Here is a 25,779-nt window from a genome sequence, read left to right as displayed (position 1 = left end):
GAGCATCTTTTATTCCCTCCTGAAGCAACTGTTCAGTCAGGCTGGAGGAAAAGGAGGAATAAGATACACGGGTTTGAGGGTGCCTGCCAGTGTTGTGAGCTCTGCACCCCATAAGCCTCCCTTGGGGAGGGGGAGGGGTGTCTGCTGCGGTTCCACAGCCTGAGGCATCCTCCTTGTCTTCCCCCTCTATTTACAAGTCCTGCTGACCCTAGCTGGCCCAGACAGCTGGTTGGCTACCTGTATTCACTGAGGGATGATGCTATGCTAGGCTTTTTTGGAGAGAGCATTATCACAACAGCCTTGGGAGCCAGGCCTTACTATCACACCTATCGTCCATGCATGGAGGCAGAGGGTGGGGTGGGGTTACTTTCGAGGGTCAGAGAACTGAGATTAGTGTGTCTGTGCGCATGTGCAGTGCCAACAGAGGCCAGAACAAAGCATTCAGATCCCTGGAGCTGGAGTTACAGGGGGCTTTGAGCCACATGGTGTGACTCCAGCAAGAGTCAAAATGTGAACCAGGGAGTTGCCTTCAGAGTCGGGGGTTATACTTATCACTATGGTTATTTTCACAGGGGACCAAGGGGCAGCATTGGGGGGTGGGGGTGGGGGAAGAGCCACAGGTCACAGGGCAGCAGGAATTACCCCATAATTGTCTCTGTGGCCCTTCCGGTGCTGTGACTTGCTCAGACCAGTCTGGACTTGATTTTAGTGCTTGCCTTGGGGCACAGGGGGAGGGGGGGGGTCTACCAAAACAGGCATTTCATCTCTGCCATCCCTGTGTGATGGCAGCCGCAGGGGAGCCCACACCCAGCCTGATGCCCACTTCCCTCCCTGTGGTCATTTGACCTTGAGCTGACATTTGAGACTGGCTTAGGCTCTCCAAGCCCAAGCACAGTATTTAGTTTTGTTTCCAGTTTGTAATGACAGGCATCTTAGAGGTCAAGATAATAAATGCGTCTAAACCCTTCCTCTGGGCCTCAGTTTATCTGTCCATGCAATAGGAATAGAAGCCTGGTGTCACCCAGAGCTCCTTGGAGCTAGTCAGAGAGAAGCAGCTCTGACGGTGCCAGGGGTTTGCATCCGTTCCCTAGATGCTAGAGGCAGCTGGAAGGGAAACTGAGGCTTGGGTGCTGGCTTGGTCTCTGGAGCAGGAAGCCAGGGCGGGCTGACCTAGCTCAGGCTGTGGGTTCAACTTGCCGTGAGCTGTGAGCACCCGTGTTGAAGGGCCAGGCCACTGCATGGTGGGTGACGAATGTCTGCTCATGTCCCTCCCTCCTGCACTTCTATGGTGTTTTCTTTGGTGGGAGGTGGACAAGAGGAAGGAAGTGAGCAGGGAGGGCTGTGCAAGGTATGAAAGGAAGGGAGCAGGCAGGATCATCTGATGACTACTGTGACCTCTTTTCTGGAGGCTGACGTTGGGAGGGAAGAAGGTCACTCAAAGAGAAGCCCACTTTGAGCTTCTGGTCAACCCTTTTCCCTGATATTTCAGGGGAGGCCTTTAGATTTTTTTATTTTTATTTATTTATTTATTTATTTTACTTTAATTTTTTTTGGCATTTAGATTTTGAGCTTAGGAATCTGACGAACTTCCAAACTGGGGCACACCTGAGCCACCAACACCAGCTCTCCGACCTTGAACTTTGAACTTTTGACTTTGAACCAGCTCACCTGACCATCTCTGCACCTGCAAGTTGGAATTAGCTAGGGATGGAATAGAGGCTGGACCAGGGCTTTGGCACTCTGTCGAGCCCTCAGCCTTTGCTAGTGCTGATTGGCCCAAGCTCTGCCGCTGAGTAACGACCTCAGCCGTTGCATCTGAGGATTGGAACAAATGCTGCGCAGCAATTCTGCATGTGGCTGGGGAGTGACTCTTGGCCCAGGCTCAGTGTCAGCCACTGGGTGAACACCCAGCCCAGATGTGTGGTTGGTGCTCCCAAGATCCCTGCAGGTAGCAGAAGAGGAACACGGCCCACAGAGACAGGGCTTGTTTGGAAATAACCTTGAAGAAGAATTAGGAGGTTTGGGGATGGCAGGGCTTGATGGGGGCGGGATGAGGTGGGGGAGCAATAGGAAGTTGGTTTCTAAGGCTGAAAAGCAGTGGCAACCAGAGTAGTCAGGGAAGGAAGCTCATCGCTTTACTTAAGCAAGTAAAATCCACGTCACTTCCTGCTTCCCGAGGAAGACTATAGCTTGGAGGGTTTGGCACACAGCAGACAGTCTTCATGTTTGTGGGGGATGGGGGAGGCTTCTCCAAAACTGGCAGAAAGGATTTGCCAGGATTCTCTTTCTCTTGCAAGCAGTAGGAGACTTGGCTGAGACCAGCTAGGACGTGAGAGTGACTGTTCACTCAGTAGGGGAGGATGCAGGTGCAAGGCTACAGGTGTGTGGTGTGAGTTACCTTGTCAGGCTTTGCTGGCTGTCACTTATGGTGGTGGCGACTATGGCTGCTAGCAGCCCCAGGGCAACCTGGAGTCTGGTGATAAACTTGGGGATGGGCTGGATTCGGTCACGTGCCTTCCTTTGAGCCAATCACCGAGGTCAGGCTGAGTCAGCCTTGCTCAGACCAGGACACATTTCCACTGCTGAAGGTCAAGTGTTGATGGGGACATAGGGATGGGGGGGGGGGGAGGTGCAGGTCCCAAAGTCCAGTGGGGGTGCGCTGTATCAGAAACAAAAAGGGGGATCTGGAAACATGGCTGGGATTGTAAATGCTTACACATATGCATGAGGACCCAAGTTCAGATCCCCAGAACGCAAGTAAAGACGTGTATCTTTAATCCCATCTCTCCTAAGAAAGATAGGAGGTAGAGACAGGAGAATCCCAGTGGCTCACAGGCCAACTAGCCCAGCATGTGCAATGAGGAACCCATCTGACCCCATCTGAAATAAGGTGGAAACCAGGGACTGGCAGTTAGGATTGACCTCTGACCTCTACTTGTGTAAATAATTCTTGTGCTATGAGTAACTCATCTGCACTCACACGTGAACATGCCTCCACAAAATAATAAAACATGGAGGGTGTCCCTAACCAGAGATGCCCAGGTTTAGCCATCAGCAGAGCCTAACCCATGGGTGTGAACAAACTAGGAAGGAAAGGTGGGCGAGCCAGCCTCTCAGAAGAAGCAATGGCCCTGTGACTCCGTCCATAAGTTCCGTGTGACTCCTTGTACCAAGAGCCTAGGACAGCCCTGTCAATCCACCAGATTTGAGTGAGCTGTAGGCAGCTTGATGCTTCTAATATCAGCCCCCCCCAAAAAAAAATCTCCACTGAGGGCTGGAGGAGGTGGCCATCCAACCCTCTCCCATCCTGCCCCACCAAGTCGCTGGCTCCTTAGAGCCACCAAAAGCCAGAGCCTAGACCTGGAGGCTGCGGAGTCCTGGCCACCTGTCCGAGACTCAGTCACCTGGTCTCCTTCCGAGTCAGACAGTATATTTATTGCTGGAACCACCCAGTGAGGGGGCGTGTGCAGCTTCTTGATGCCCAGGTCTCCGGCAGACCAGGGAGGCCCATAATCCATGAGTCTGTCACTACACTCAATCTTCCTACAGACTTCCTCTCAGGGCAGGGTCACTGCACAGCCCTGTCCCAGGAGAAAATTGGAACTCTGAGATATTGAATAGCTCCTTGGGGGGGGGGGGCGCGGGGGCAAGGGACCATGGCCTCTGAGGCAGCAAGATGGTGAGAGGTTAGCCCAACGCCCTCACAGGAGCAGTTTAATGTGCAGGGCAGGCTGATTAAACACACCCCCAAAGAAATAAACAGTTGTGTGAAATTGGAGGAAAAAAAAAAAAGAGGAGGTCACACCTGGTCCCTATCAGGCTCAAACCACACCTGCACTGGGGTAAGAGTTACCTCACCCGGGGCAACTGCAGGCTTGCGGGAGGAGGGGAGAGTGACAGGACTAGTGAAGGTAAAGAGTCTGTGGCCATCCTTTCCTGTTTGGAAACGGAGCGTCAGATCCATGGCAAGATCACGTGACACAGGAGTCCTTGCAAGCGGCAGCTTCTTTTCAGCCAGCTGCTAGAGATGGTGGCCTGGGTAGGGGGGGGGGGGGCGGGGGCTCTTGAGACAGGCAGGGGAACCTGGCTATTGGGAACAATGGAGGTCTGAGAAGAGGGGGATGTTTCCAGTTGTCCCTCTCCAGGCGGGGACCAAGGCAGGAGCGGGGCAAGTGTAGCCTGAGATAAGAGGAAGGCCCAGGCTCAGGGTGTCTGTGTCAGTGTAGTCCCGCCTGCAACCCTACCCTCTGGCTGCACACACAGGAAAGCCGCCGCATCCTGACCCCTCCTGTGCTTCCCTGCGACACTTTTGGCTTCATAACAGACTGTCTCCCCTACATAGGACCCCCCCCCCCCCCCGCCCCCTTTTAGATGCCAGGAAAAGATGGATGCATTAGTGACTGCTTCGGGAGCCTCCTGTGAAGAGGGTGGGGGTGGTGGGGAATTGAAATTACAAGGCTATGCCTATTGTGAGAGAGCATCCCGTTTACCCCACCCCCATGACCCCCCACTTACAGGACGCTTCAGTGTCCTGCAAATGCCTTGGTGCCTTGTCCCTCAAGGGTTCGAGTGAGGATGGAGCACCCATGCCACATCAAGGTGAAGAACACATAAGAAGGCCTGGGAGGTCTCGCTGGTACCACCCAGGCCGAGGTGACCAACAGCCTCAAATGTGCCAGTTGGCCAGGACAAGTCTCTCCCTGTCTGTACGATATAGCACAGGCGAGGACCTGGGCCGCTGTGGAGACCTCACTCTCTGCCCTGGGCTGCCAGCAGCCCCCTCCCTAGTCTGCTTTCAGGTACCCCTCCCCCATTAGGAACCACTTTGCTGGATTCCCGCATTTCTGCTAACCACGTCCCTTCAGGTCACTTTGACCTCTGGTCAGTGTCTGTCTCAACCCTTTCCTCCAAGAGTGTCTCATCTCTCCTGGCTTCAAATAAGTGTCCCGTGTCAGCCACGCCAGCTGCGTAGGACTTGGCCCAAACTCGGCAATAACAAGGCCAGCTCAGGCAAGGCCACCAACCAAGCTCAGGCCAGGTCACAGAGAGGTAATTGTACCTTGCTAGAACCTTCGAGTGTCACTCAGCCCTACAGGGTTGCCCTGTGGCCTTAGGGATGGATCCTGTCACCCAGCACAAGGCCACCAGGGATGCAGGAGGGACAGCAGCTGTGATCTCTAAAAGGCAGAAGGGGACAGTAGTGATTGTTTCATCTGCAAGGTACCTCTCTATGTCATCTTTCCCTCTGTGCATATATGGCTCAGGTGACCCTCCTGGGAATATAGGCCCCCTTGTCCACAGTCCAAACCCCAGAAGTCAGTCCACAAAGCTACTGAGGCTATCCCTCTGAAGAGGCCAGCTAGAGAGCACAGGTTAGCTCAGGGGCTGGATGTCTCCCTCAGTACATTGGCTTTGCTGTAGAAAGCCAGAATCTGAGCTCAAGGAGCAGGTATATGTCTGTCTGGTGACCTACATATCCATGTGTAATAGGCAGCTGGCAACAGTCCTTTGGCTCAGTTTTCTCACACAGGCCCCCTCTGCTCTGTTTTGTCTTTCTTGAGTGGGTTTGCCCTGACAGCCCTTAGCTCACCCTGTAGGTCAGGGTATGTGGCTCAGGGTTCCTTAGGTGCTCAGACCAGAGCATTCCCCAAAAAGACATTTCTCTGTCATGACATTGAGCCGCTTAGAGTGGCGGCTGGTGGATCGTCACTTCAAGGCCAGTCTAGTTCCAGGCTAGCCAGAGCTATGTCAAAAGGCCCTATCTCAAAACAAAACAAAGTGGTGGTGGAGAAACTACTCTTCACACCTGTTTAAAGCTTTGCAGAATGTTTCTTTTTTTTTTCTTTTTTCTTTCTTTTTTTGTTTTTTTGTTTTTTTGTTTTGTTTTTTGAGACAGGGTTTCTCTGTGTAGCCTTGGCTGTCCTGGACCCGCTTTGTAGACCAGGCTGGCCTCGAACTCACAGCGATCCACCTGCCTCTGCCTCCCGAGTACTGGGATTATAGGCGTGCGCCACCACGCCCGGCTTGCAGAATATTTCTATCCAATGTGGCTGGTGGGCAGCGTGTGCCCAGGAATAATTGTGAGTGCAGTCCAACACAATGTGGTAAAACTTACTTAAAACTATGAGACTTGGAGGGATGTTAAAGTAATATTTTTATAATTATCTATCATCATTATTAGCTTCCTTGTAGTTCCCAGGGCCTGGACTTTGTAGTAGGTGGCAACATTGTGTCACGGTGTCAAAAGGCTGGACAGACCCTAAGAGACAGTTATTACCTTGTGTAATGTTTACCGAAGGCAGGGAAACCAGTTTTTGCATTCAGGTCAGATGCCAGGGGTCCACAGCAGGAAGCAGAGGAGCTAAGACTGAGCCCCGCTAACTCCCTGGCCTGTCTTTATGAGAAGATGGCACTGGGGTGCAACCCCGTCTCTGAGGAAACCCATATCCTTCTCAGGGACTGCAGGTGCTAGTCCACCATGAGGACAAGAGCAAGCCCACTCCTGGGGGAGTGGAGACGGGTGGGATGGATGAGGATGAGGGTGAGGAGGGCACGTGACTCCACTGCCACTGCATCCCAGAACTGAGAAAGACCTGGGCTCTGCCGCTAAAGTCACCCACAAGCTATGCGCCGCTCCTGAGCCTTATGATTTGGTTAGCAGTAGACAGTGGGTGGTGTGACCACTGGGGAGGTACCCACAGTTACACTGCTCTGGACTCCGTAGCTCTCTTAGTGTGCTTCACGTAGATGCGCGCTGGGATGCTTGTGTGCGGGAATCAGCAAACATCGCTGTTCTCAGAACTCAGAACTGGCCTGCGTTTGTAGAAGCTGGGACAGGGTGCTGCTAGCACACACCCAGGCCCAGTGCCTGGCTCTTGATTGTGACCTTGGCCCTGCCATTTAACGCCTATGAAGTTGGTGTGTTAATGGTAGTACCTATTTCATGTGTTTTTGTGAGAATTGGCCTAGGTAAGACATTGATTGCCTCTTTATACAAGGTGGCTGCTGCAGCTTCAGCCACAACCATTACATCCACTCTCTGAAGATAAAATGTGGGGGAAAGACTTGGCTTCTCCCGCCCTCCCACTTTTCTGTCTTTAAGTGACAGTCCTTCTCGAAAACTTTTTTTTTCCTACCAGGTGGTGGTGGCACATGCCTTTAATCCCAGCACTTGGGAGGCAGAGGCAGGTGGATCTGTGAGTTCAAGGACAGCCTGGTCTACAGAGTGAGTAGTTCCAGGACAACCAAGGCTACACAGAGAAACCCTGTCTCAAAAAGCAAAAATAAAATAAAATATTTTTTTTTCTATAGTCCATTGACCAGACCTGGGTCACATGGGCCATCTTAGCTACATTGAAAGGTGGGAGATAACATTTTTTTTTTAGAAAGCAGAACTCTTGCAGACTAAAGGAGATGAGCTGTGCAGTAGCAGGTTCATCTCAGCTCCCAGGATCACTGATTGCTAATGTGTCCTCTGGGGAGGGTACGCTGTACCCCTTCTTCCTCAGGGAAGAGGCACCTGGGGCCTCCTATGTTGGTAAGTTAGCTCCAACGGTAGCAAGCAGCTCCCTGGGGCAGGAGTCTCCCAGCAACCCTCATCTGAATGTGGCTTTTGCTCCTGTCTGCTCCCTGCCCAGGGGCCTGAGGCTTGTGGTTTGCCCGGTGCAGGAGGGTACAGTTCCTGTTTGCTGTTTGTTTTTCTGTGCTTGGATGAGGCCAGGACGGTCCTGGAAGATTCCTGTGAGCGGCTGCTTGGCTCAGCACCTGTGCCTTCCTCCTGTCTCCCTCAGTGGTGTCTATGCTGCCTGTCTACACCAGGCTGTCTATGCTAGCTGTCTACACTGGCTGTCTACACAGGCTGGAGTGGAGGGTCAATAGTTGGTACTGAGTACAGTCCAGTGCCTTAGTCTCCTGTGCCTGAGAGGCAAGCATGGCCTGTACTGCTGAGAAACTTGGCTCCTTTCTGATTAACTTGAACCCAGCAAGCGGCCTGGTCTTGCTGGCAACTGCTGAGCTGCAGTTAACACATCAGAGTCCAGAGTCCCTGCTCCAGACCCTAGCGGTAACATTTCTCTAGACTTACGAAGAGCGCTCCCCTTGAACCACCTCTGTGGAGGCACAGAGATAGGTAGTGTCTTGTCCAAGGACACACCACAAGGTGCCAATCCCTCTGAGGCACAAAGCCAAGCTAACGCCATTTTCTTTCTAGTTTGTGATGTGTGTGTTCGGTCCCCTGTATGCAGGTGACAAGGTGGGCTGTGCATATTGGTGTCACTCACGTACTGTGGGCAGGGTGTCAGGCACATTTAAGTTTATTGGAGTACGGCTGGGGATGGAACTCAGGGCCTTGGGTGTGCTAGGCACACCCTGAGCCTCCATTTAAGTTTCATTTACCTCATTTCACAGGTAAGACAGCTGAGGCCTGTAGCCACAGTCCCCTCCCTGTCCAGTGATCCCAGGACTGCAGCCTGGGGCCATCTCTGAAGGCCATGTGGTAGGTTGGCTCTGATCCTGGAAGGTGCAGGGCAGAAGCTGTACTGCCTGCCCAGCCTGTGTGGCTGCTTTGTAAGCTCACAGGAACCTCTCGTTTTCTCCCACAGTTGTTTTTCCAGCCTGGTTTCCTGAGACTGGGCCCTTGTTAGGCGTGCCTGGTTCCCATTGGCTGCTTCAGAGCTGGAGGGTGGGACCTCTGGTAGGTACACCTGTTAGGTGGGAGGGATGCCAGAGCCACCCCCATGTCTGCCTTTGGCCAAGCTCAGGTGCAGCAACTGTTGTTCCTTCACACACTCCCTCAGGGTGTTCTAGCAATACCAGCCCCCAGGGTCACGTTGTTTCCTGGGCCTGTGACCCTGGGAGGGGAGAGCCCCACTTGGAAGGAAACCATACCTAGTCAAATTAGAATGTTGGGCAATACAAATGCATGCCGAGGGAAAGTGTTTTCCACAGCTACTTGGAATATACTTACCCTAAAAAAAAAAACCCATCGCTTCCCTGAGGTCAGTCCCTCCGGCTTCGTGTGTCCCTGTCCCCCTCCCCATGCATCTGGGGTTTTAGCTTTTATTTTTGTTTTACTTTCTTAGTCTAACATCCCTGACTGCGGTGGGATGCCTGTGGTGTGTAACAAACAAGACCCCAAGAAAGAACTTAAAGATGAGGGAGAGTTGACAAGGGACTGACAGGGCTTCTTGAGATCCACTGCCACTTGCATGGACAATAAGGGACTTTAGTGGGTTCCTCAGAGTGTGTGTGTGTGTGTGTGTGTGTGTGTGTGTGTGTGTGTGTGTGTGTAATTTTTTTAAGCAAACAAAAACTAACTGCACAGTGTAGTGTTATTGGATTTGTGCTAGCAGTCACTCACACTTGATTCTGAAATAAGCTCTGGGTGACAGGTGAGTGTGCAAAGGGACCCTGTCAGGATGGGCAAATGGAGATAAAAGGAGAGAATTCCAGAGTCTTGGGGACCACTAACAGACAGCAAGCCAGAGCAAGGGACACAGGTGGCTGTGGGGTTAAGGCCTTTTGTGATCTGACCTCCTGCCTGGAGAGGTGTGCCTGGAGCGAATGGGGGCTAAGGCAGGACCAAGCAAACTTACCCTGCAGGTTTTCAAAGAGGCCTGGACAATCGGCATCCTGTACTGGAGAAAGAGAGCAAGCAGGCGCTGGGATCTTTGGGGGAAGAAGTATCTGCGTGGCGGGGGGGGGGGGGGGGGCTGGGGGAGGATAGTGGGGAGTACGAAAGAGCCTGGTGGTTGCAGTGGAGGGTGGGTGGGGCTGGGAGGGCACACTGCTGGAGCTGCCTTCAGCAGAGGCTCTGGGACTGTCTCCAGAGCTGCCGCTGTGTTGTCCTTCCACTCGGTTCCTCTCCTGCCACCGGAGATGAGAGGACCCACTCTTTTAGAGAGTGGAGGGAAGGAAAGAGTCTTACTCTATAGCCCAGGCTGGCCTGGAATTCATTATTAGCCCAGGCTGGTTGAACCTGCAGAACCTCTCTCGCCTTACCCTCTGATGCTGGTGTTAATTAAACAAGTGTACGACCGACCGTACCTGGCAACTTCATTCTTGATGTGACTTTACAAGAGTGGTCATTAGGAAGGCCCATAAAATCTGCGCAGTGCTGCAGTTTGGGGTTTATTGGTGCTTAAAGGAACACACCAGGGCCCTCCGGACTATAGTGGCAAATGACACTCCCATGAGCTCTCATCTTTTTTTTTTAAGATTTATTCATTTGCTGTAGATGAGTGCTCTATCTGTGTGTACACCTGCATGCCAGAAGAGAGTATCAGATCCCAGGATAGATGGTTGGGAGCCACCATGTGGTTGCCAGGAATTGAACTCAGGACCTCTGGAGGAGCAGACAGTGCTCTTAACCGCTGAGCCATCTCTCCATCTCAAGCTCTCATCTTTAAAGGCTTAGCTATTACCCAGGGGCATCTTCGGAAGACACAAGAGTCTCTTGGGATGCACACACAGGGCTGGATGTAGTTGCTGTTATGTCCTACACCCCATGGTGCCCCCATTCTTGGGGCTATGCCTGTCAATGCTGTGTCCTCTGTGGGGTGTAGAACCCCTAAGGGGCACTGCTCTGCAGGATGTAACTCTGCTCTTCGACACCGGTTCCCCAGTGTGACACTGTGTTCAAATTCTGACTTAGTACCAGAGTCGCACGTGTAGCCCATGTCACCTGGCCTTTCAGAGTCCTTAACCGCATCAAGCTTCAGTGGCCTGAGGTATGAAGTGAGGCTCCTGTTGGTGCCTGCCTCAGGTTTGAGGGAGCTTCCCTAGGCATGAGGTGACTCCTGGTCAGGATGTTGACCTTTAAGTCTGTGGCCATTGGGAGGACACCGAGTGGCCCCCGAAGTATGGTGGATTGTATGTGTGTGGAGTGGGTGGGACCAGGGCCCATTTAGGACAAGGTCCTGTGTACATGGCTCACAGTTGCCTGAGCCTTTCCAGTCCCCCCCCCACTCCACCTCGCCACACCTCCCCCATCTCCCCCCACCCCTGTCACCTCTGACAAGCTGCTTTTGTCTCCTAGTGCTCCTGCGGGAGGAAGTGGTCCAGCTCCAGGAGGAAGTGCACCTTCTCCGGCAGATGAAGGAAATGCTGGCCAAGGACCTGGAGGAGTCACAGGGTGGCAAGTGCTCCGAGGTCCTCTCAGCCACCGAGCTACGGGTGCAGCTGGTGCAGAAGGAGCAGGAACTGGCCAGAGCCAAAGAAGCCTTGCAAGGTGAGTGACAGGCGACAGGGGGACAGACTTGGAAGGTCCGCCCAGGCCCTCCCAAGCCGTTCTGAACTCCCTGGAGTTGAGTTGGCCTCTATCACATCCTGTCCTGGGGTGACAGCTGCTCTGAGGATTGAATAGCAAATGGACTTAAAAAAAAAAAAACAACTTATTTGAAGCTTTTCATCAGTGTACATTTTATATAGTGATGGGTTTGTTATGACATCTTCATATGTGTGGAAGATGTATTTTAATCTTATCACCCTCTCTCGTCCCTTCCTGCTTCCCATCCCTCTGTCTTCCCCGCTAGTCCCGCTTCTGTGTCCACCCCTGAGTCTCATTAGGGTTGCTCACAAGAGTATGGATGAAGGACTGTCTCCAGGAACTTGGGCACCTTGTCAGTGGCTTCACCACTAAAGCACATGTCACCTCTGCCTCCAGCAACTCCTAGCTGCTCATAGATTCTCAGAGAGGGCTGGGGTCTCGTCGGGAGCCATCTTTGATAAACCAGAGAACACTGGCCCACTGCTGAGTGTACCCTATGTTCTTGGGAGCCTGCGGGACCTCCCTGCTCAGGACTGAGCACGTGCTGGGCTCAGCTGGAGAGGTGACTGTGGCCCTGGTCCGTTCCCCCGATATCAGTTATCACATTGCTATCACGTCCATCCCCCTGTATCGCACAGCAGGTCACTCCTGTTCCCCCAAGGTAGGCTCTGAGAAGGGCATGGGTTTAGCCTGACCACTCAGCTCAGTGTACTTTCTCTGCGAAACGTTGCCTCATGCAGCCGTGGTGCTGTTTGGGGGCAGGGGCATTGGAACCTATACAGGCGTGTGGGAATTCTCCACAGTTCCCTTGGTCACTGGCTGACTAGAGATTACAGACCTGTGGGCCTCAAGTGCAACCAACCCAGCCTCCCTGAGACAGCTCTCAGCCCCCTTTCTCCTGCAAGGCTTCTTGCCCATGCTCTGGGCTTCTGGGAAGGTTCCAGAAGGTTCTTTGAGGAAAAGTAGGAAGCCTGTCTGAGATGCAGCTGCTGAGGTGCTTTGTGAAGTTGGTCCCACAATGTCTCCCGAGACCAGCTTTTGGGGTGTGCATGCTACCTTCTCCCTCAAAGTGCATTCAGCCTTTTGACATTGTGACAGTTATCAACTGCCAAGTTCACCCCGGAGAACTGTGCAGTCTAGTTCTAAAATATTTTTTAAAAAAATCTCATGTTTTAAGTCAGTTTATGATTTTTGCGCTGTACCTGAGGGCTGCAGGTTGAACACACTTGCCAGATGATTAGAAGAGCTTTGTCCCTGGAGCCAGAGCTGGCTCGTTACTTAGACGGCCGTGACACACAGAGCAGCCAAATTTTTCCTTTGACCAGTCCTGGTTGAGCATCTCAGGCTGGGGAGGGAGTACTTGAGCCTCCTGGCCCATGGGACACCATGCAAAGGGCCACAGTGGAGGGTCAGAGGATGTCATTGGCAGGAGCCTGGTCACACATTGCTCTAGGGTCACGAGGCTGGGATATGAACTTTCTTGCTGTCTGGCTTTGCCCTAGATGGACTTCTCACAGCTTGAAGGGAGATGGATTTTGCTGGCTGGTGAGCCTCCTAGGTCTGCGTGGCTGACTCAGCAGGTGGCCGTAGGACACTTCATTGACATCCCCCAGGAGCCATTGGGAGGATAATGTGTGTGGCTCTCAAGGCATGTGGGACACTTATTTTGTCAGTGTCGTAGGGTTTCTATGATTGTGAAGAGACACCGTGACCATGGCAACTCTTATAAGGGAAAAAAAATTTTTTTTGAATTGGGGCTGGCTTACAGTTCAGAGGTTTAGTTTATTGTCATGGTGGGAAGTGTAGCAGGCAGACATGGTGCTGGAGAGGTAGCTGAGAGTTCTACATCCGGATCGGCAGGCAGCAGGAAGAGTGGGAGGCCATTCATTAGGCCTGGCTTGGCTTCTGAAACCCCAAACCCCACCCCCAGTGACACACTACCTCCAACAAGGCCATACTGCCTAATAGTGCCACTCCCCGTGAGCCTATAGGGGTCGTTTTCATTCATACTACTGGACTCAGGGTTCTTGTGACAGGGTATTGATGGTGGTGGACATAGCGGCCCAGCTGCCACGTACATGATGTTCGCATGCTTGGGCAGTCATTTTGCCAAATGCGCCTGCCTTTTGTGCAGCCATCCACAGGTCTATTCCAGTGTGGGTAGCCGACCTATACTGGGCTCAAGGTCCTCATAATATCCCTCCTGTCTTCACTGTGGAGTCTTATGGCCCGGAGGCTCCGAAGGGAGGTGCTGCAGGGCCCAGGCTGTGCAAGCTGAGGTCTTTGGTCTCCCTGAGCCTGACACCCCTGTGCAGAGTTGGTACCAGCTCGGGGAAGCACCAGACTCTGCCTCTTGCACCTTTCCCAGAGTTCGTTTTAGGAACAGAGGTCCCTTCCTCCCCTGTCCTTGGTCCGGGGCAGAATTCTTAGCTGTGTTGTTTAGCTCGAAGGAGGCGGTTTATGGGCCAGGGGGCATGGACAGGGCCCAAGCTTGTATACCCCACTGCTCCCCGGCTCCTGGACCACCACATCCTACCCTGGCCTGAGCAATGGGCAAGAATCCAGAGCTGCAACAGGAGTGAGAATTTTAAAACGGTGATGTCTACATCAAGGCACAGGGTGAGCATCTAACACCCCTCGTGTCTTGGGGACATGTTTTAAGATGTTGGCTAGATAGTATGGAGCCTGGACGCACTATGTGTTTTTCTGTCCATGTGTCCTGTGACAAAGGTTACCTTACATATCTGCACAGTTAGAGCTTACCAAGAGAAGCTGATGAGGGAGCAGAGTGGGTGCAACTATTTATTTGAAGTCAGTAAGGGGCTGAAGAGATAGCTCAGCTGCAAGCACGTGACCTATGTTCAATTCTTAGCGCTCATAGCCGAAAGCAAGGCATAGCAGTGTGCAGCTGTAACCACAGCGCTGGGAAGGCAGAAACAAGAGGATCCTGGGAGCCCGCTGGCCATCCAGCCTAGCGAGTTAAGTGAGCTACAGACTGCATGAGATTGTCTCCAAAAATTAGGTGGAGAGCCAGGCATGGTGGTGGTGCATGTCTTTAATCTCAGCGCTCGGGAGGCAGAGCCAAGTGGATCGCTGTGAGTTCAAGGCTAGCCTGGTCTACAAAGCGAGTCCAGGACAGCCAAGGCTAACACAGAGAAACCCTGTCTTGAACAAAACGAAACGAAACAAAAAAGATGGAGAGTGAGTGAGGAAGACACCTGGCATGGACCTCTGGCCTCCATAGATAGGTAGATAGATAGATAGATAGATAGATAGATAGATAGATAGATAGATATAGATACACACACACACACACACACACACACACACACACACACACACATGCAAGAAGTTACTTAAAATGTATGAATGGCCAATGGGGTGGTGCAGGCCTGTAATCCCAGCACTTGGGAGGCAGAGGCAGGTAGATCTCTGCGAGTTCGAGGCCAGCCTGGATCTATGAAGAGAGTCCAGGACAGCCAAGGTCATACGAGAATCCCTGTCTCAGAAAACCAAAACCAAACCAAAAAAAAAAATCTTATGAATGACTTTTAGGACTTCCTATTTAGTATTTTCATTAACCATGAATAATGCAGAAATGTGGTTGGTCCAGGCGTGTTTCCGTGACCTGGGGCTCTAAGCTGTCTTACTGACTTTTCTACTGCAGTGGTAAGGCAACGTGACCAAAGCAAGTTACAGAAAAAAAGTTTATTGGGGGGCTAATAGTTTCACAGGGTAAGTCCATGCCCATCATGGTGGGGAGCATGGCGGCAGGCAAGCATGGTGCTGGAGCAGCAGCTGAGTGCCTACATGTTGAGATGACAACCACGAGGCTGAGAGAGATGGCATGAGCTTTTGAAATCTCAAAGTCCAGCCCCCACTGACACACCTCCTCTAGTAAGGCCACACCTCCTAATCCTTCCTAAACAGCGCCACCCACTGGGGACCGTGTTGTATTCAAATACAGGCCTATGAGGACCATTCTCATCCAAACCAACACATAAGATTTTCTACCCATCTGGCTGAGGTCCCCTGATGCTGGCCTCTCTGCAGGAGACCAGGGGACTTGGTGTGAGCTTCCTGTGTAAACACTGGCTGAGCCTCAGGGGTGTCAAGTAACTTGACCAAAGTCCCAGAGCCCCAGCAAGACAGAGCGAGGCCTTTTCTGTTGCACTAACACACCTTGTCCTTCATCTGCCCACATCCACTGGGCAGAATTCAACTTCCTCACCAGCCACTGTTCAGGGTGCACAAATTGCGGACAGATGTGGCAGGTGGAGGTTGGCCATGCAGAGGGATTTACGCACTGTAATGAGGAGAGTGAGCAGACGTGAGCAGACGTGTGCCTGCCGAGCAGGTAGCAGATGGTAGTGACACGTGTTAACAGCCAATGGCCCCAGGGGAAAAGCAATGCCCCAAAGACTTCAGCCCTGGCAGAGTCTCCCTTTCCACCATCTTGCAGACAGAAAATGGCTGGTTGGCTGGCTCTGGAGTTAGATTCGAATTGAACTTGTACCCCAGATGTATCTACCTCTATTGTGTTGATACCACATTTCACTTTATTGTCCAGGCTAGTCTCGCACTCACTGTGTAGCCCAGGCTGGCCTTTAAGTCACTGGGATCCACCTGCCTCAGCTCCCCAAGGGCTGGGATTGCAGGTGTGAGCCATCACACCTGGCCCTAAATGCTTGCTCATTTTGACCTTGTCCAAAGTTCCTGTCCTGCCTAAACCTGCATTCCTTTGAGGTAATTTTAGTACCCGTAATCCTTACATTCAGGGCCAGTGAGAGTGGCTGCCTCACAGAGGACTGGCCCACCACTTACTGAAATTTATACAGGAGTCTAGTGATTGGCAGGTGCCACGGGCAGGGCCTGCCTTTTCAGTTCTTCTCAGAGCTACCACCTGTATGGCTTCTAGGTCAGAAGCACCCCAGAACCCATGCTTTCAAAGCAACAGTGTCCCCAAAAAGCTAGTGGCTGGATACCTTCAGCCACCTAGAACATTCCGCCTGGAACCTGCAGTGTCTTAGCAGAATTCAACTTCCTCACCAGCCACTCACTGTGCAGGGTGCACAAATTGCAGGCAGATGTGGCAGGTGGAGGTTGGGCATGCAGAGGGATTTACGCACTGTAATGAGGAGAGTGAGCAGACGTGAGCAGACGTGTGCCTGCAGAGCAGGTAGCAGATGGTAGTGACACGTGTTAACAGCCAATGGCCCCAGGGGAAAAGCAATGCCCCAGAGACTTCCGCCCTGTCAGAGTCCCCCTTTTCCACCATCTTGCAGTTCGGATGAGACCTGAAGTTTGCAGCTTGGGTGAGGATTCAGAACCCAAGCAGACATTGGAATAGTGGCCACCAGTGCTGACGTCAGACTAGGAAGAGAATCACTTGGGGGTGGGGGTGGGGAGATTTGGAAAGCGCCTCTGTTGTCATGGGGGTGAGCATGGAAATGTTGGCTTGAGGTGTTTGGTCTCATTGTGAGTTTAAAAGTAGAAAGTAAATGAGCAAGAAGCATGGTATGGTATTGGGGGGGGCCGTCTAAACTCACCCCTAGATGCCCTCCCCATGACTTCTACTGCTCTCTGGGAGCTTGCAGGAGCATCTGGTATCTGTCAATTTCCCAGGATTCCATTTCCCTACTTCCCTGTAAATTGCGGCGTCATAGTCGTGAAAATTGCTTTCTTTCAGTTTAAAAAAAAAAAAATTTTAACAGTGTGTTAAACATGCCGAGCAATTTCCAACAACAATAAATACGACTCGAGGACATAATTTTTAATGACTGCATAATGTTCCACCAAATGGAGACGCCATTATTTATTCAGCCATCTTCCTGTCACTGTAGAGTCATTTTCATGGTTTCTCCTCTCTCCCTCTTTTGGCCCCTATAACATGACAAAGATCTGGTTTGAAAAGTCTTGTTTTTCTTCTCTTATTATTTTCTGTGCTGCGCTTCTAATTTGGGGTTGTGTGGAGTGTGTGTGTGTGTGTGTGTGTGTGTGTGTGTGTGTGTGTGTGTGTGTGAACTCATGCTCATGTGGGTACACCAGGGCATTTATGTGGAGGGCAGAGGACAGCTTGCAAGAATCTCTTCTTTCCTTCCACTCTGTGGGTCATCAGGGTTGGCAGCAGGGGCCTTTACCCTCTGAGCCATCTCATTGGCCCTATTGTCTGTTTGTTGAGGAAAGGAAGGTCTCCTATTTTAGGCTGGCCTCGGAACTGCTGTGGTATAGGGGCTGGCCTTGAACTCCTCGTCCTCCTGCTTCTGCTTCCTGACTGCTAGACTTATAGTCTTGTTTGTGTGGTGCTGGGGACCAAACCCAGCGCTTGGTGCATGCTAGACAGGCAGCCTGCCAACTCAGCCACACCCTCAGCCCCATATTTGATTAATTAATTTACCTATTAAATTTATGTATATGAATATATGTGCATATACACATGAGTGCAGTTACCTGTGAAGGCCAGAAGAGGGTGTTGGATCCCTGGGGCTGGAGTTAGAGGTGGTTGGGAGCCACCTGGTGTGGGTGCTGGGAACTGAACCCGGGTCCTCTGCAAGAGTAGTCTGAGTGCATAACCATTGAGCCATCTCTCTAACTCCTATTTCTTTTCTTTTCTTTTCTTTTCTTTTCTTTTCTTTTCTTTTCTTTTCTTTTCTTTTCTTTTCTTTTCTTCCCCCGAGACAGAGTTTCTCTGTGTAGCCCTGGCTGTCCTGGACTTGCTTTATAGATCAGGCTGGCCTCGAACTCATACAGATCCTCCTGCCTCAGCCTCCTGAGTGCTGATAAAGGCGTGCACCACCACACCCAGTCTTCTATAAGATTCTGTTTCTCAAACATTTCTAAAGCTTTTAGGGAACTGAAACTCCACAGAAACTGTTTTTATGCCTTGATCTATCACTATTTATCATTCAAGAACTTAACACTGGTGAAATATCTGAATTCTCAGTAATTTGTTTTAAAGTAACAACAATGAACTAATACATATTAGCACCACTAACTAGCATTGATTTTTTTTTTTAATGTTCGTTGGTGTTTTGCCTGCATGTATGTGTGTGTGTGTGTGTGTGTGTGTGTGTGTGTGTGAGGCTGTCAGAAGCCCTGGAACTGGAGTTACAGACAGACGTGAGCTGCTGTGTGGGTGCAGAGAATTGAACGCAGGTCCTCTGGAAGAGCAGCCAGTGAGCCACTGAGCCATCTCTCCAGCCCAGCATTGCTGGTTTTTTGTTTTTGTTGTTGTTGTTTTAAGATTTATTTATTATTATGTATACAGTACCCTGCCTGCATGTACAGCTGAAGGCCAGAAGGCATCAGATCACATTATAGATGGTTGTGAGCTACCATGTGGTTGCCGGGAATTGAACTCAGAACCTTTGGAGGAGTAGTCAGTGTCCTTAACCTCTGAGCCATCTCTCCAGCCCCTGCTTTTTGTTTTTAAAATGAAAAATAACTAGTCTCACCTGAAAGGGTTTGAGCGGAGTACAACCTTGTGTCTGATGTTTCATGGTGTTTGTTCTTTGAGACAAGGTCTCTCCGTAGCCCTTGGAACTCACTCTGTAGACCAAGCTGGTCTCAAACACAGATATCCTCCTGCCTCCTGCTCAGTGCTGGAATTAAAGATGTGCACTGCCATGTCCAGCTTTGGGCTTTAGTTCCTTCATTCATTCACTCCAGGTGTTTGATGTTTGTTTGTTTGTTTGTTTTTTGAGAGACTGGGTAGCTCAGGCTGGCTCTCTCAAACTCACAGCAATCCACCTGCCTCCTTCTGCCTTCCAGGTGCCAAGATTACAGATATGACTGGCACACTTGACTTTTCTGCTGTTTCTGAAAAACTCCTTTCCCCATGTCATAGCAAAGTGAGGGTCCTCTGGGCTCCTGCAGTGTTTTGGTTGAAGGTTGACAGCACACATGAGGGTTGGGAAGCTGAGGAGTATGGTGATTACCTTCATTGGGTAGCCATGGCTAGTCCTTGTCCTCAGGAAAGCTCTCTGGGTGGTGGGTTGTGTCCTGGAGGACTCCTTGCAGTGTGGAGTCCAAAACCTCATCCAGAGATGTATTTGTCAGCTTGTACTTCAAATGGATATTTACCACACATGACACCCACCGCTTGGAAAACAGTGGTTCTCAGAGTAGTTCAGATCTTCCAAAGGTTCTGTTGTTGTTTGTTTCTGAGACAGGGTTTCATGTAGTCCAGGCCGGCTTCGAACTCCCTCTGTAGCCAAGGCTAGCCTTGAACTTCTGGCCCTCCTATCTCTACCTTCACACTGTTAGGATTGTTGGCACGCACCACCACACCAGGTGGGTGGTCCAAATGCTGACTATTTCATTATCTGTTATCAGAGGTCCATGTGTTAACACCACCTGCATTATCTCCCAAAAGGTCATTTCAGTATGGAGAGGCTTTGTACGCTATCATGGTGGCAGGTCAGCTTTGCCAGAATTCTGACTCTTATTGCTCTAAAATAAAGTTCTTTTAAAAATTAGCCAGGCATGGTGGCACACGCCTTTAATCCCAGCACTTGGGAGGCAGAGGCAGGTGGATTGTTGTGAGTTCGAGGCCAGCCTGGTCTACAAAATGAGTCCAGGATAGCCAAGGCTATATAGAGAAACCCTGTCTTGAAGAACCAAAAATAAAGACATTAGTATTATTAGCTGGACATGGTATCTTTGATCCCAGCACTCTGGAGGCAGGTGGGTTTTTGTGAGTTCAAGGTCATCCTGGTATACATCATGAGTTTCAAGATAACCAGGGCTATGAAGAGAGACCCTGTCTCAAAAGTAATCATCATCATCATCATCATCATCAGTGTATGTGTATACATGCTATGATGCATGTGTGGCAGACAGAGGACAACTTTGTGGAGTCTGTTTGTTCTCTTATTCCACCTTAAATGGGTTTTAAGGATTGAACTCATGTCATCATGTTTGCAGGGCAAGTGTTCTAACCACTAAACTAATTTCAAGCCTGGATATTTTGCTCTGAAGCTCAGGTACCATCACGGCAATACATGCTGCCACTGGCTTGCCTGGGGTAGCAGGTGCTCTTGGTTCATTTGGGAATTCTGTTAAGTCATGTACTAGATGCCATGGTTTGTAGGTCTGCCATTCTTTCAAGAGCACACAGAGTTCTGTTAAGAAGTAGCCATTTTAGGCTGGGCGGTGGTGGCACTCACCTTTAATCCCAGCACTCGGGAGGCAGAGGCAGACAGATCTCTGTGAGTTCGAGGCCAGCCTGCTCTACAAAGCGAGTCCAGGACAGTCAAGGCTACACAGAGAAACCCTGTCTTGGAAAACAAGAAGAAGAAGAAAAAGAAGAAGAAGGAGGAGGAGGAGGAGAAGGAGAAGGAGAAGAAGAAGCAGCCATTTTAGAGATGGCTCAGCAGCTAAAAGGAGCTGGTCCACCAGCCTGGTGACCTTAGTTTGATAGCCAGGACCTACTTGATGGAAGGAAAAAAACAATCCCTGCAAGTTGTCCTTTGACCTCCACAAGCACCTCCCAACACACAAGTAAATAGATGCAGCCAATAATGTTTTAAGTAGATAGTTTAGCTGACAACTCAAACACCTAAATATTTCTCTTCAATCCTCCTCGCATGTGTCCATTCCACCTTTATATGCAGCTAAAACCATGAATTACATCCCATTTGACTTAAAGACACGTATGAAGGGGGTTCAAAGTTATTAGTAGTTTTTACTGTTTCACTAGGCATATCGTTTTTAAAATAATTTTTTAAGTGGCGACTTTATTGAAACAGGGCCTGGTGCATGCTCTGCCTACACCCTACTGCTGAGTTATACTCACACTGTTATCAAAAACACTATTTAAAAAAATATTTTTACTTTATATGTGCATTGGTGTTTTGCCTGAATGTATGTCTGCCAGATCTTTGAGTTGCAGGCAGTTGTAAGCTGCCATGTGGGTGCTGGGAATTGAACCAGGGGTCCCGTGAGAGAGCAGTCAGTGCTCCCAATTGTTGAGGCATCTCTCTAGCCCCTCAAAGACACTCTTAAGCTGTGTGTGTGCACGTAGTGTGTCTTTGCTCCCATAAGCCCACATGCAAAGGCCAGAGGCTGGTGTTTGTTGTCTTTCTCAATTGCTCTCCACCTTGTTTTTGAGGCAGAGTCTCTCACTAAGCCTGAAACTTGCTGTTTTCACTAAGATGACTGGCTTCCTGTCTCCGCCCTATAGTACTGGGTTACAGGCATGAACAACTGTGACTGGCTTTTTATGTGCATGTGAGAGGATTTGAACTCAGGTCTTCGTGCTTGCATAACAAGCATGTTAACTGCTGAACCATCTCCCCAGCCTCAGTTTGTGCTTTTGTTTTTTAAAACTTGAATAAGTAATATGAAGAACATAGTTCTGCTAACACAATTTGGCACCACTGGTGTGATTTCTACTAGGACATGAATAATACCACCATTGCTTTTGCACCAGCTGTGTACATACTAAATACAAAGTTAAAGGAAAAAAAGGCAAGCAGCACCTTTGTGTTCTTATGAAAACTTTTCCTTTTGGGGCCCTGAAAGGCCGGTTTTGATGGCTCACATCCATCTTTTTATGAGCCACACCCTACAGAACTCAGGCTCATTTTACCCTGATAGTCACATAAAACAGATGCTGTTATTTTCCCAGAAGTGGGGACAAAGACCAAGCAGCTGTGGGTGTCCAGGTTACAGGGCAGTTCCTGGGTGGAGCTGGGTTTGAACTCCAGTTCATGGGTGACGATGACAGAGACAGCGAGTACTGCTTTAGGGAAACAGTCAGACAGAGAGACAGGAGAGCAGCCTGAGCAGGCAGGATCAGGGGCTGACAGTGAAACGTTGCCTCAGGGAATGCTGGGAGGTGATAACTGACTCTCTAGAGCCACAGCCAGAGAAGTTCAGAGACTGTGGACACTAAGAGGTGGATAGGAAAAGTGGCATCTTTTAGGCTGTCCCCACTTCCTTCATCCTTCCTCGGCCTTTATGTCCTTGTCCCCTAGCACTTGGACACGTATGTGATGAAGCCTGTGCAGGCTGCCTTTGCACATGTCCCTAGGCCTACAAAACATGGATTGTAGGTGGCCCATGGGTTGTAGGTGACCCATGGATTGCAGGTGACCTATGAATTGTAGGTGGCCCACAGATTGTAGGTGGCCCACCGATTGTATGTAGGTGGCCCATGGATTGTAGGTGGCCCACGGATTGTAGGTGGCCCATGGATTGCAGGTGACCCATGGATTGTAGGTGGCCCATGGATTGTAGGTGACCCATGAACTGTAAGTGACCCACAGATTGTCAGTGGCCCATGCACTGATGGGTAGCTATGCCCACCTTCTTTTTTACGGCACATATCCATGACACCATAGCACCACCAAGGTTTGAAAAGCTACTTAATGCTTCCTGTTTCCCTTCCCCATATGTATGCTCTGCCTCCTCTCTCAAAGGCCTGCTTCTCTCAGAGAAGTTGGTTGACCGGTTAAATTTCTTCTTGCTAAACCAAAGGCCCGGTCAGAGCCACTCCGTGAAAGCCCCTGAGCTGGGAAATCTCAGAACTGGGTGGAATCTTATAGAAAGTTTTATCCTATAGTCAGACTTTCCTCCTGGAGCACCGCCAGCTCCCTGCATCATTAAGAGCCCCTCCAGATGTTGATGGTCATTTATGATCAGGTAGGACGGGCTCTTCCTGGTTCTGTTAAAGCTGTCAGTGCCCGCTGCCCGCTCCCTGTTCCAGGCTGCTTCATGGGGCTCCTAAGAAGGGCACATACCCTAATGCACAAGTGCAAGATCCACGTGTCTCTCATTTCCTTTTGCGACAGAGTCTCATTATGTAGCCCTGGCTGGCCCAGAACTTGCTATGAAGCTCTCAAAGATCCTTCTACCCCCGCCTCCCAAGCGCCAAGAACAAAGGCATATGCCGTCATGACCACTTGTCACGTCATCCCTCAATCACCCTCCCACCCTTGCTGCACCCCGGGGCAGATTCTCTGATGCAGATACAGCCTTCCTGATGAGTAGCCTTCCAGGCTCAGCCTCCACACTTCAGTTTATATTAAAATTAAAAATTTTCTTGCTTTGCCTGCTTCTGTGTCTATGCACCATGGGTGCAATGCCCAAGGTGGCCAGAAGAGGGCCTCAGATCCCGAGGAACTAGAGTAATAGATGGTTGTGAGCCACCATGTGGGTCCTGGGAACCAAACCCAGGTCCTCTGGAAGGGCAGCCAGTGCTCCTAACCACCTTCGTTCCAGCCCCAACCCTGCAGTTTTAGCACTTCAGTTCCAGTTCTGGGCAGCATCGTGATGTACTGGGCAGCTTGGCATTGCCATTGCTCCTTCTCCTCCCCCTCCTCCTCCCCCTCCTCCCCCTCCTCCTCCTTCTCCTTCTCCCCCTCCTCCTTCCTTCCTTCCTTCTTTCCTTCTTTCTTCTTATACAGGGTTTTATATAGGCCAGGCTACCCTCAAACTAACTTACTATCTAGATGAGGATGGCTTTGAACTCCTGGCCCTCCTGATCTACCTACCTCAGTACTGAGAAAAGAGGTACCAAGCCCTATGTATGCCGTGATAAAGACTGAATCCAGGGGGCTCTGTACCAGGGCCCCAGCTCCAGTGATGTCCTAAAGGTCTGGTGGCGGAACCCTTTCATTCATGCCTGTAGGATAAATCTGCTCGAAACCCTGTAGGTGCCCTCTAGGACCTGCACGCTGTCCTTGTCCTCAAAGTTTGCCTTCCTCATTCTGGCTCCCTGGGTCAGTAAAATGGCCCATCGTCCCCGGAGGGACTGAGGTGAAAACTCACACTGGGTCTTTTTGATTAACGAATGGTCTAGATTTGTTTAGTGGCCTGTCCTTCCTGCCTTGCCTACTTGAGCACCTGCTACGCCTGGCAACCCCTGCTGGCCAGCCACTGTACCCTGACCTCGAAGTGGGCGTGAGAGGGCAAGGTGGTTTAGGAGTCAACACCTGTCCCCAGAGTTCTCTCTGTATTTTGAAGCTATGTAGCAGAGACTTCTTTGATGGATGTCACAGCAAGAAAAAAGGGGAGCCCCCAAGGAGTGGGGAAAGGAAGGCATGAGTTCCCATGTCCTGCTGGGACCCCAGAGGCATCAGATTTGTTGAGTCATCCCCAGTGTTTGCTCGAGAAGATGTCCCTGGTGATCCAGGCTGGTCTGGACCATAGGTCTCTCCATCCCTTGCACCCAGTTCCTTCTCTAGGCAGTTCAGTGGATACAGGCCCGTACTCCGGATGCCTCGCAGCCTCAGCTGCAGCCCAGTGTGCATTTTAGGAGCAAGCAAGAGCTGCTGACCTTGAGAGCTTGATCCTGGCTTCTGATTCATCCCTGGTCCGTCCTGAGATGGGAAGTGGAGCTGTGTAAAAGTGCACAGAGCCAGCTGTGCGACACGCAGGGACCTCCAGCCATCTTTGCCATTTGGGGTCAGGACATGGCCCTGCAGCTGTGCAGGGGAGTGGAAGTTTTGCTGGCCTCTGTCCCAGAAGAGGCACTGACCTGATCCCAGGAAGTCATGTGCTGAGCTGGCCTCTGAGGTGGTCAAGTCTCGCTGACCGAAGCACTGGTCCAAGGTGACCATGAACACAATGCGTGACAAGGTCTCTCGCCTGCCTCATGTCAGATAGGCTTGCCCCTCAGGGGACAGGAAATGCCTTCCTGGCCTCATACAAGGCCCTAGGGTAGGGTGGGAAATGCTTTTGGACCACTGTTCCAGTGATGGTCAGTCAGTAATGCGTTTATAAGGGCTTTGAGGGGCACAAGGGGGTACATGAACCGAGCTCTAAATCTCTTACACATGTTATGGGTAGCACCCAGGCCAGCCCTGTGCCCAGCACCCTTATCAATACATCTCCCTCTCTCTCCACAGTATAGATGGAAGGAGCCTGACTGGCTGAGGAAACTGAGGCTCCAAGAGAATCATACCGCATGGAAGTCCCGACATCTGACACAGATCCCTTTTAGTGAGGCTCTTGAAGTAAATTTTAAATTTTATTTTGTGTGCGTGCATATGTGTATGTGTGTCTACACGTGCATGCCACAGCATGCCTGTGGAGCCCACAGGGCAGCTTTATGCCCTTCTATTATATGGGCCTGGGGGCTCAAACTCAAGTTGGCAGGTTGGCAGCAAGAGCTTCTTACACTCTAAGCCATCTCTTATCATGAAACCCGCTCGTTCAGTGAATACCGGTTGACGCTCTCCCATTTTCCAGGCATTATTCTCGGGGCTGAGGGCATCTCCGTAAGTGAAATCAACAAAAGTCTGTTGCCAATGGTGTTTATCTTATAGCAGTCTGTGGCAGTCACTAGTGCTGTGTAACAAATGGTCCTGAATCTTAGTAGCGTACAGTTTCCTTACGGTACCTTGTCTTGCATGCCAGCCATTTGGTAGACTTGGCCAGGGAGTTCTTGGGCTCCATATGGTGCCAACCAGGCTCTCTCTCTGATATTCAGTTGCATATCCAAGATGGCTTCATGGGAGATGCCTGGTGCCTTGGCACGATGGCGGTGCAAAGCTAGAGTCAATGAT

The 25,779-nt window shown here is 50.8% G+C and overlaps 1 protein-coding gene across 4 annotated transcripts in view; it reads left to right on the top strand.

Annotated features, from left to right (window-relative positions):
- The window catches only part of KAZN (kazrin, periplakin interacting protein), a 977,721-nt gene that overhangs the window by 854,728 nt on the left and 97,214 nt on the right, over positions 1 to 25,779 (top strand). For all 4 annotated transcript variants that reach the window (XM_084784912.1, XM_084784914.1, XM_084784913.1 and 1 more), the window contains one exon: positions 11,036 to 11,227. In XM_084784912.1, coding sequence (XP_084641038.1) covers positions 11,036 to 11,227 — 192 coding nt within the window. The remainder of the gene's footprint in view (positions 1 to 11,035; positions 11,228 to 25,779) is intronic.

This window comes from Acomys minous (genome assembly GCF_964271855.1).
Source record: "Acomys minous genome assembly, chromosome: 6".
Lineage (NCBI taxonomy): Eukaryota > Metazoa > Chordata > Mammalia > Rodentia > Muridae > Acomys > Acomys minous.
This window is presented reverse-complemented; position numbering and strand designations above follow the sequence as displayed.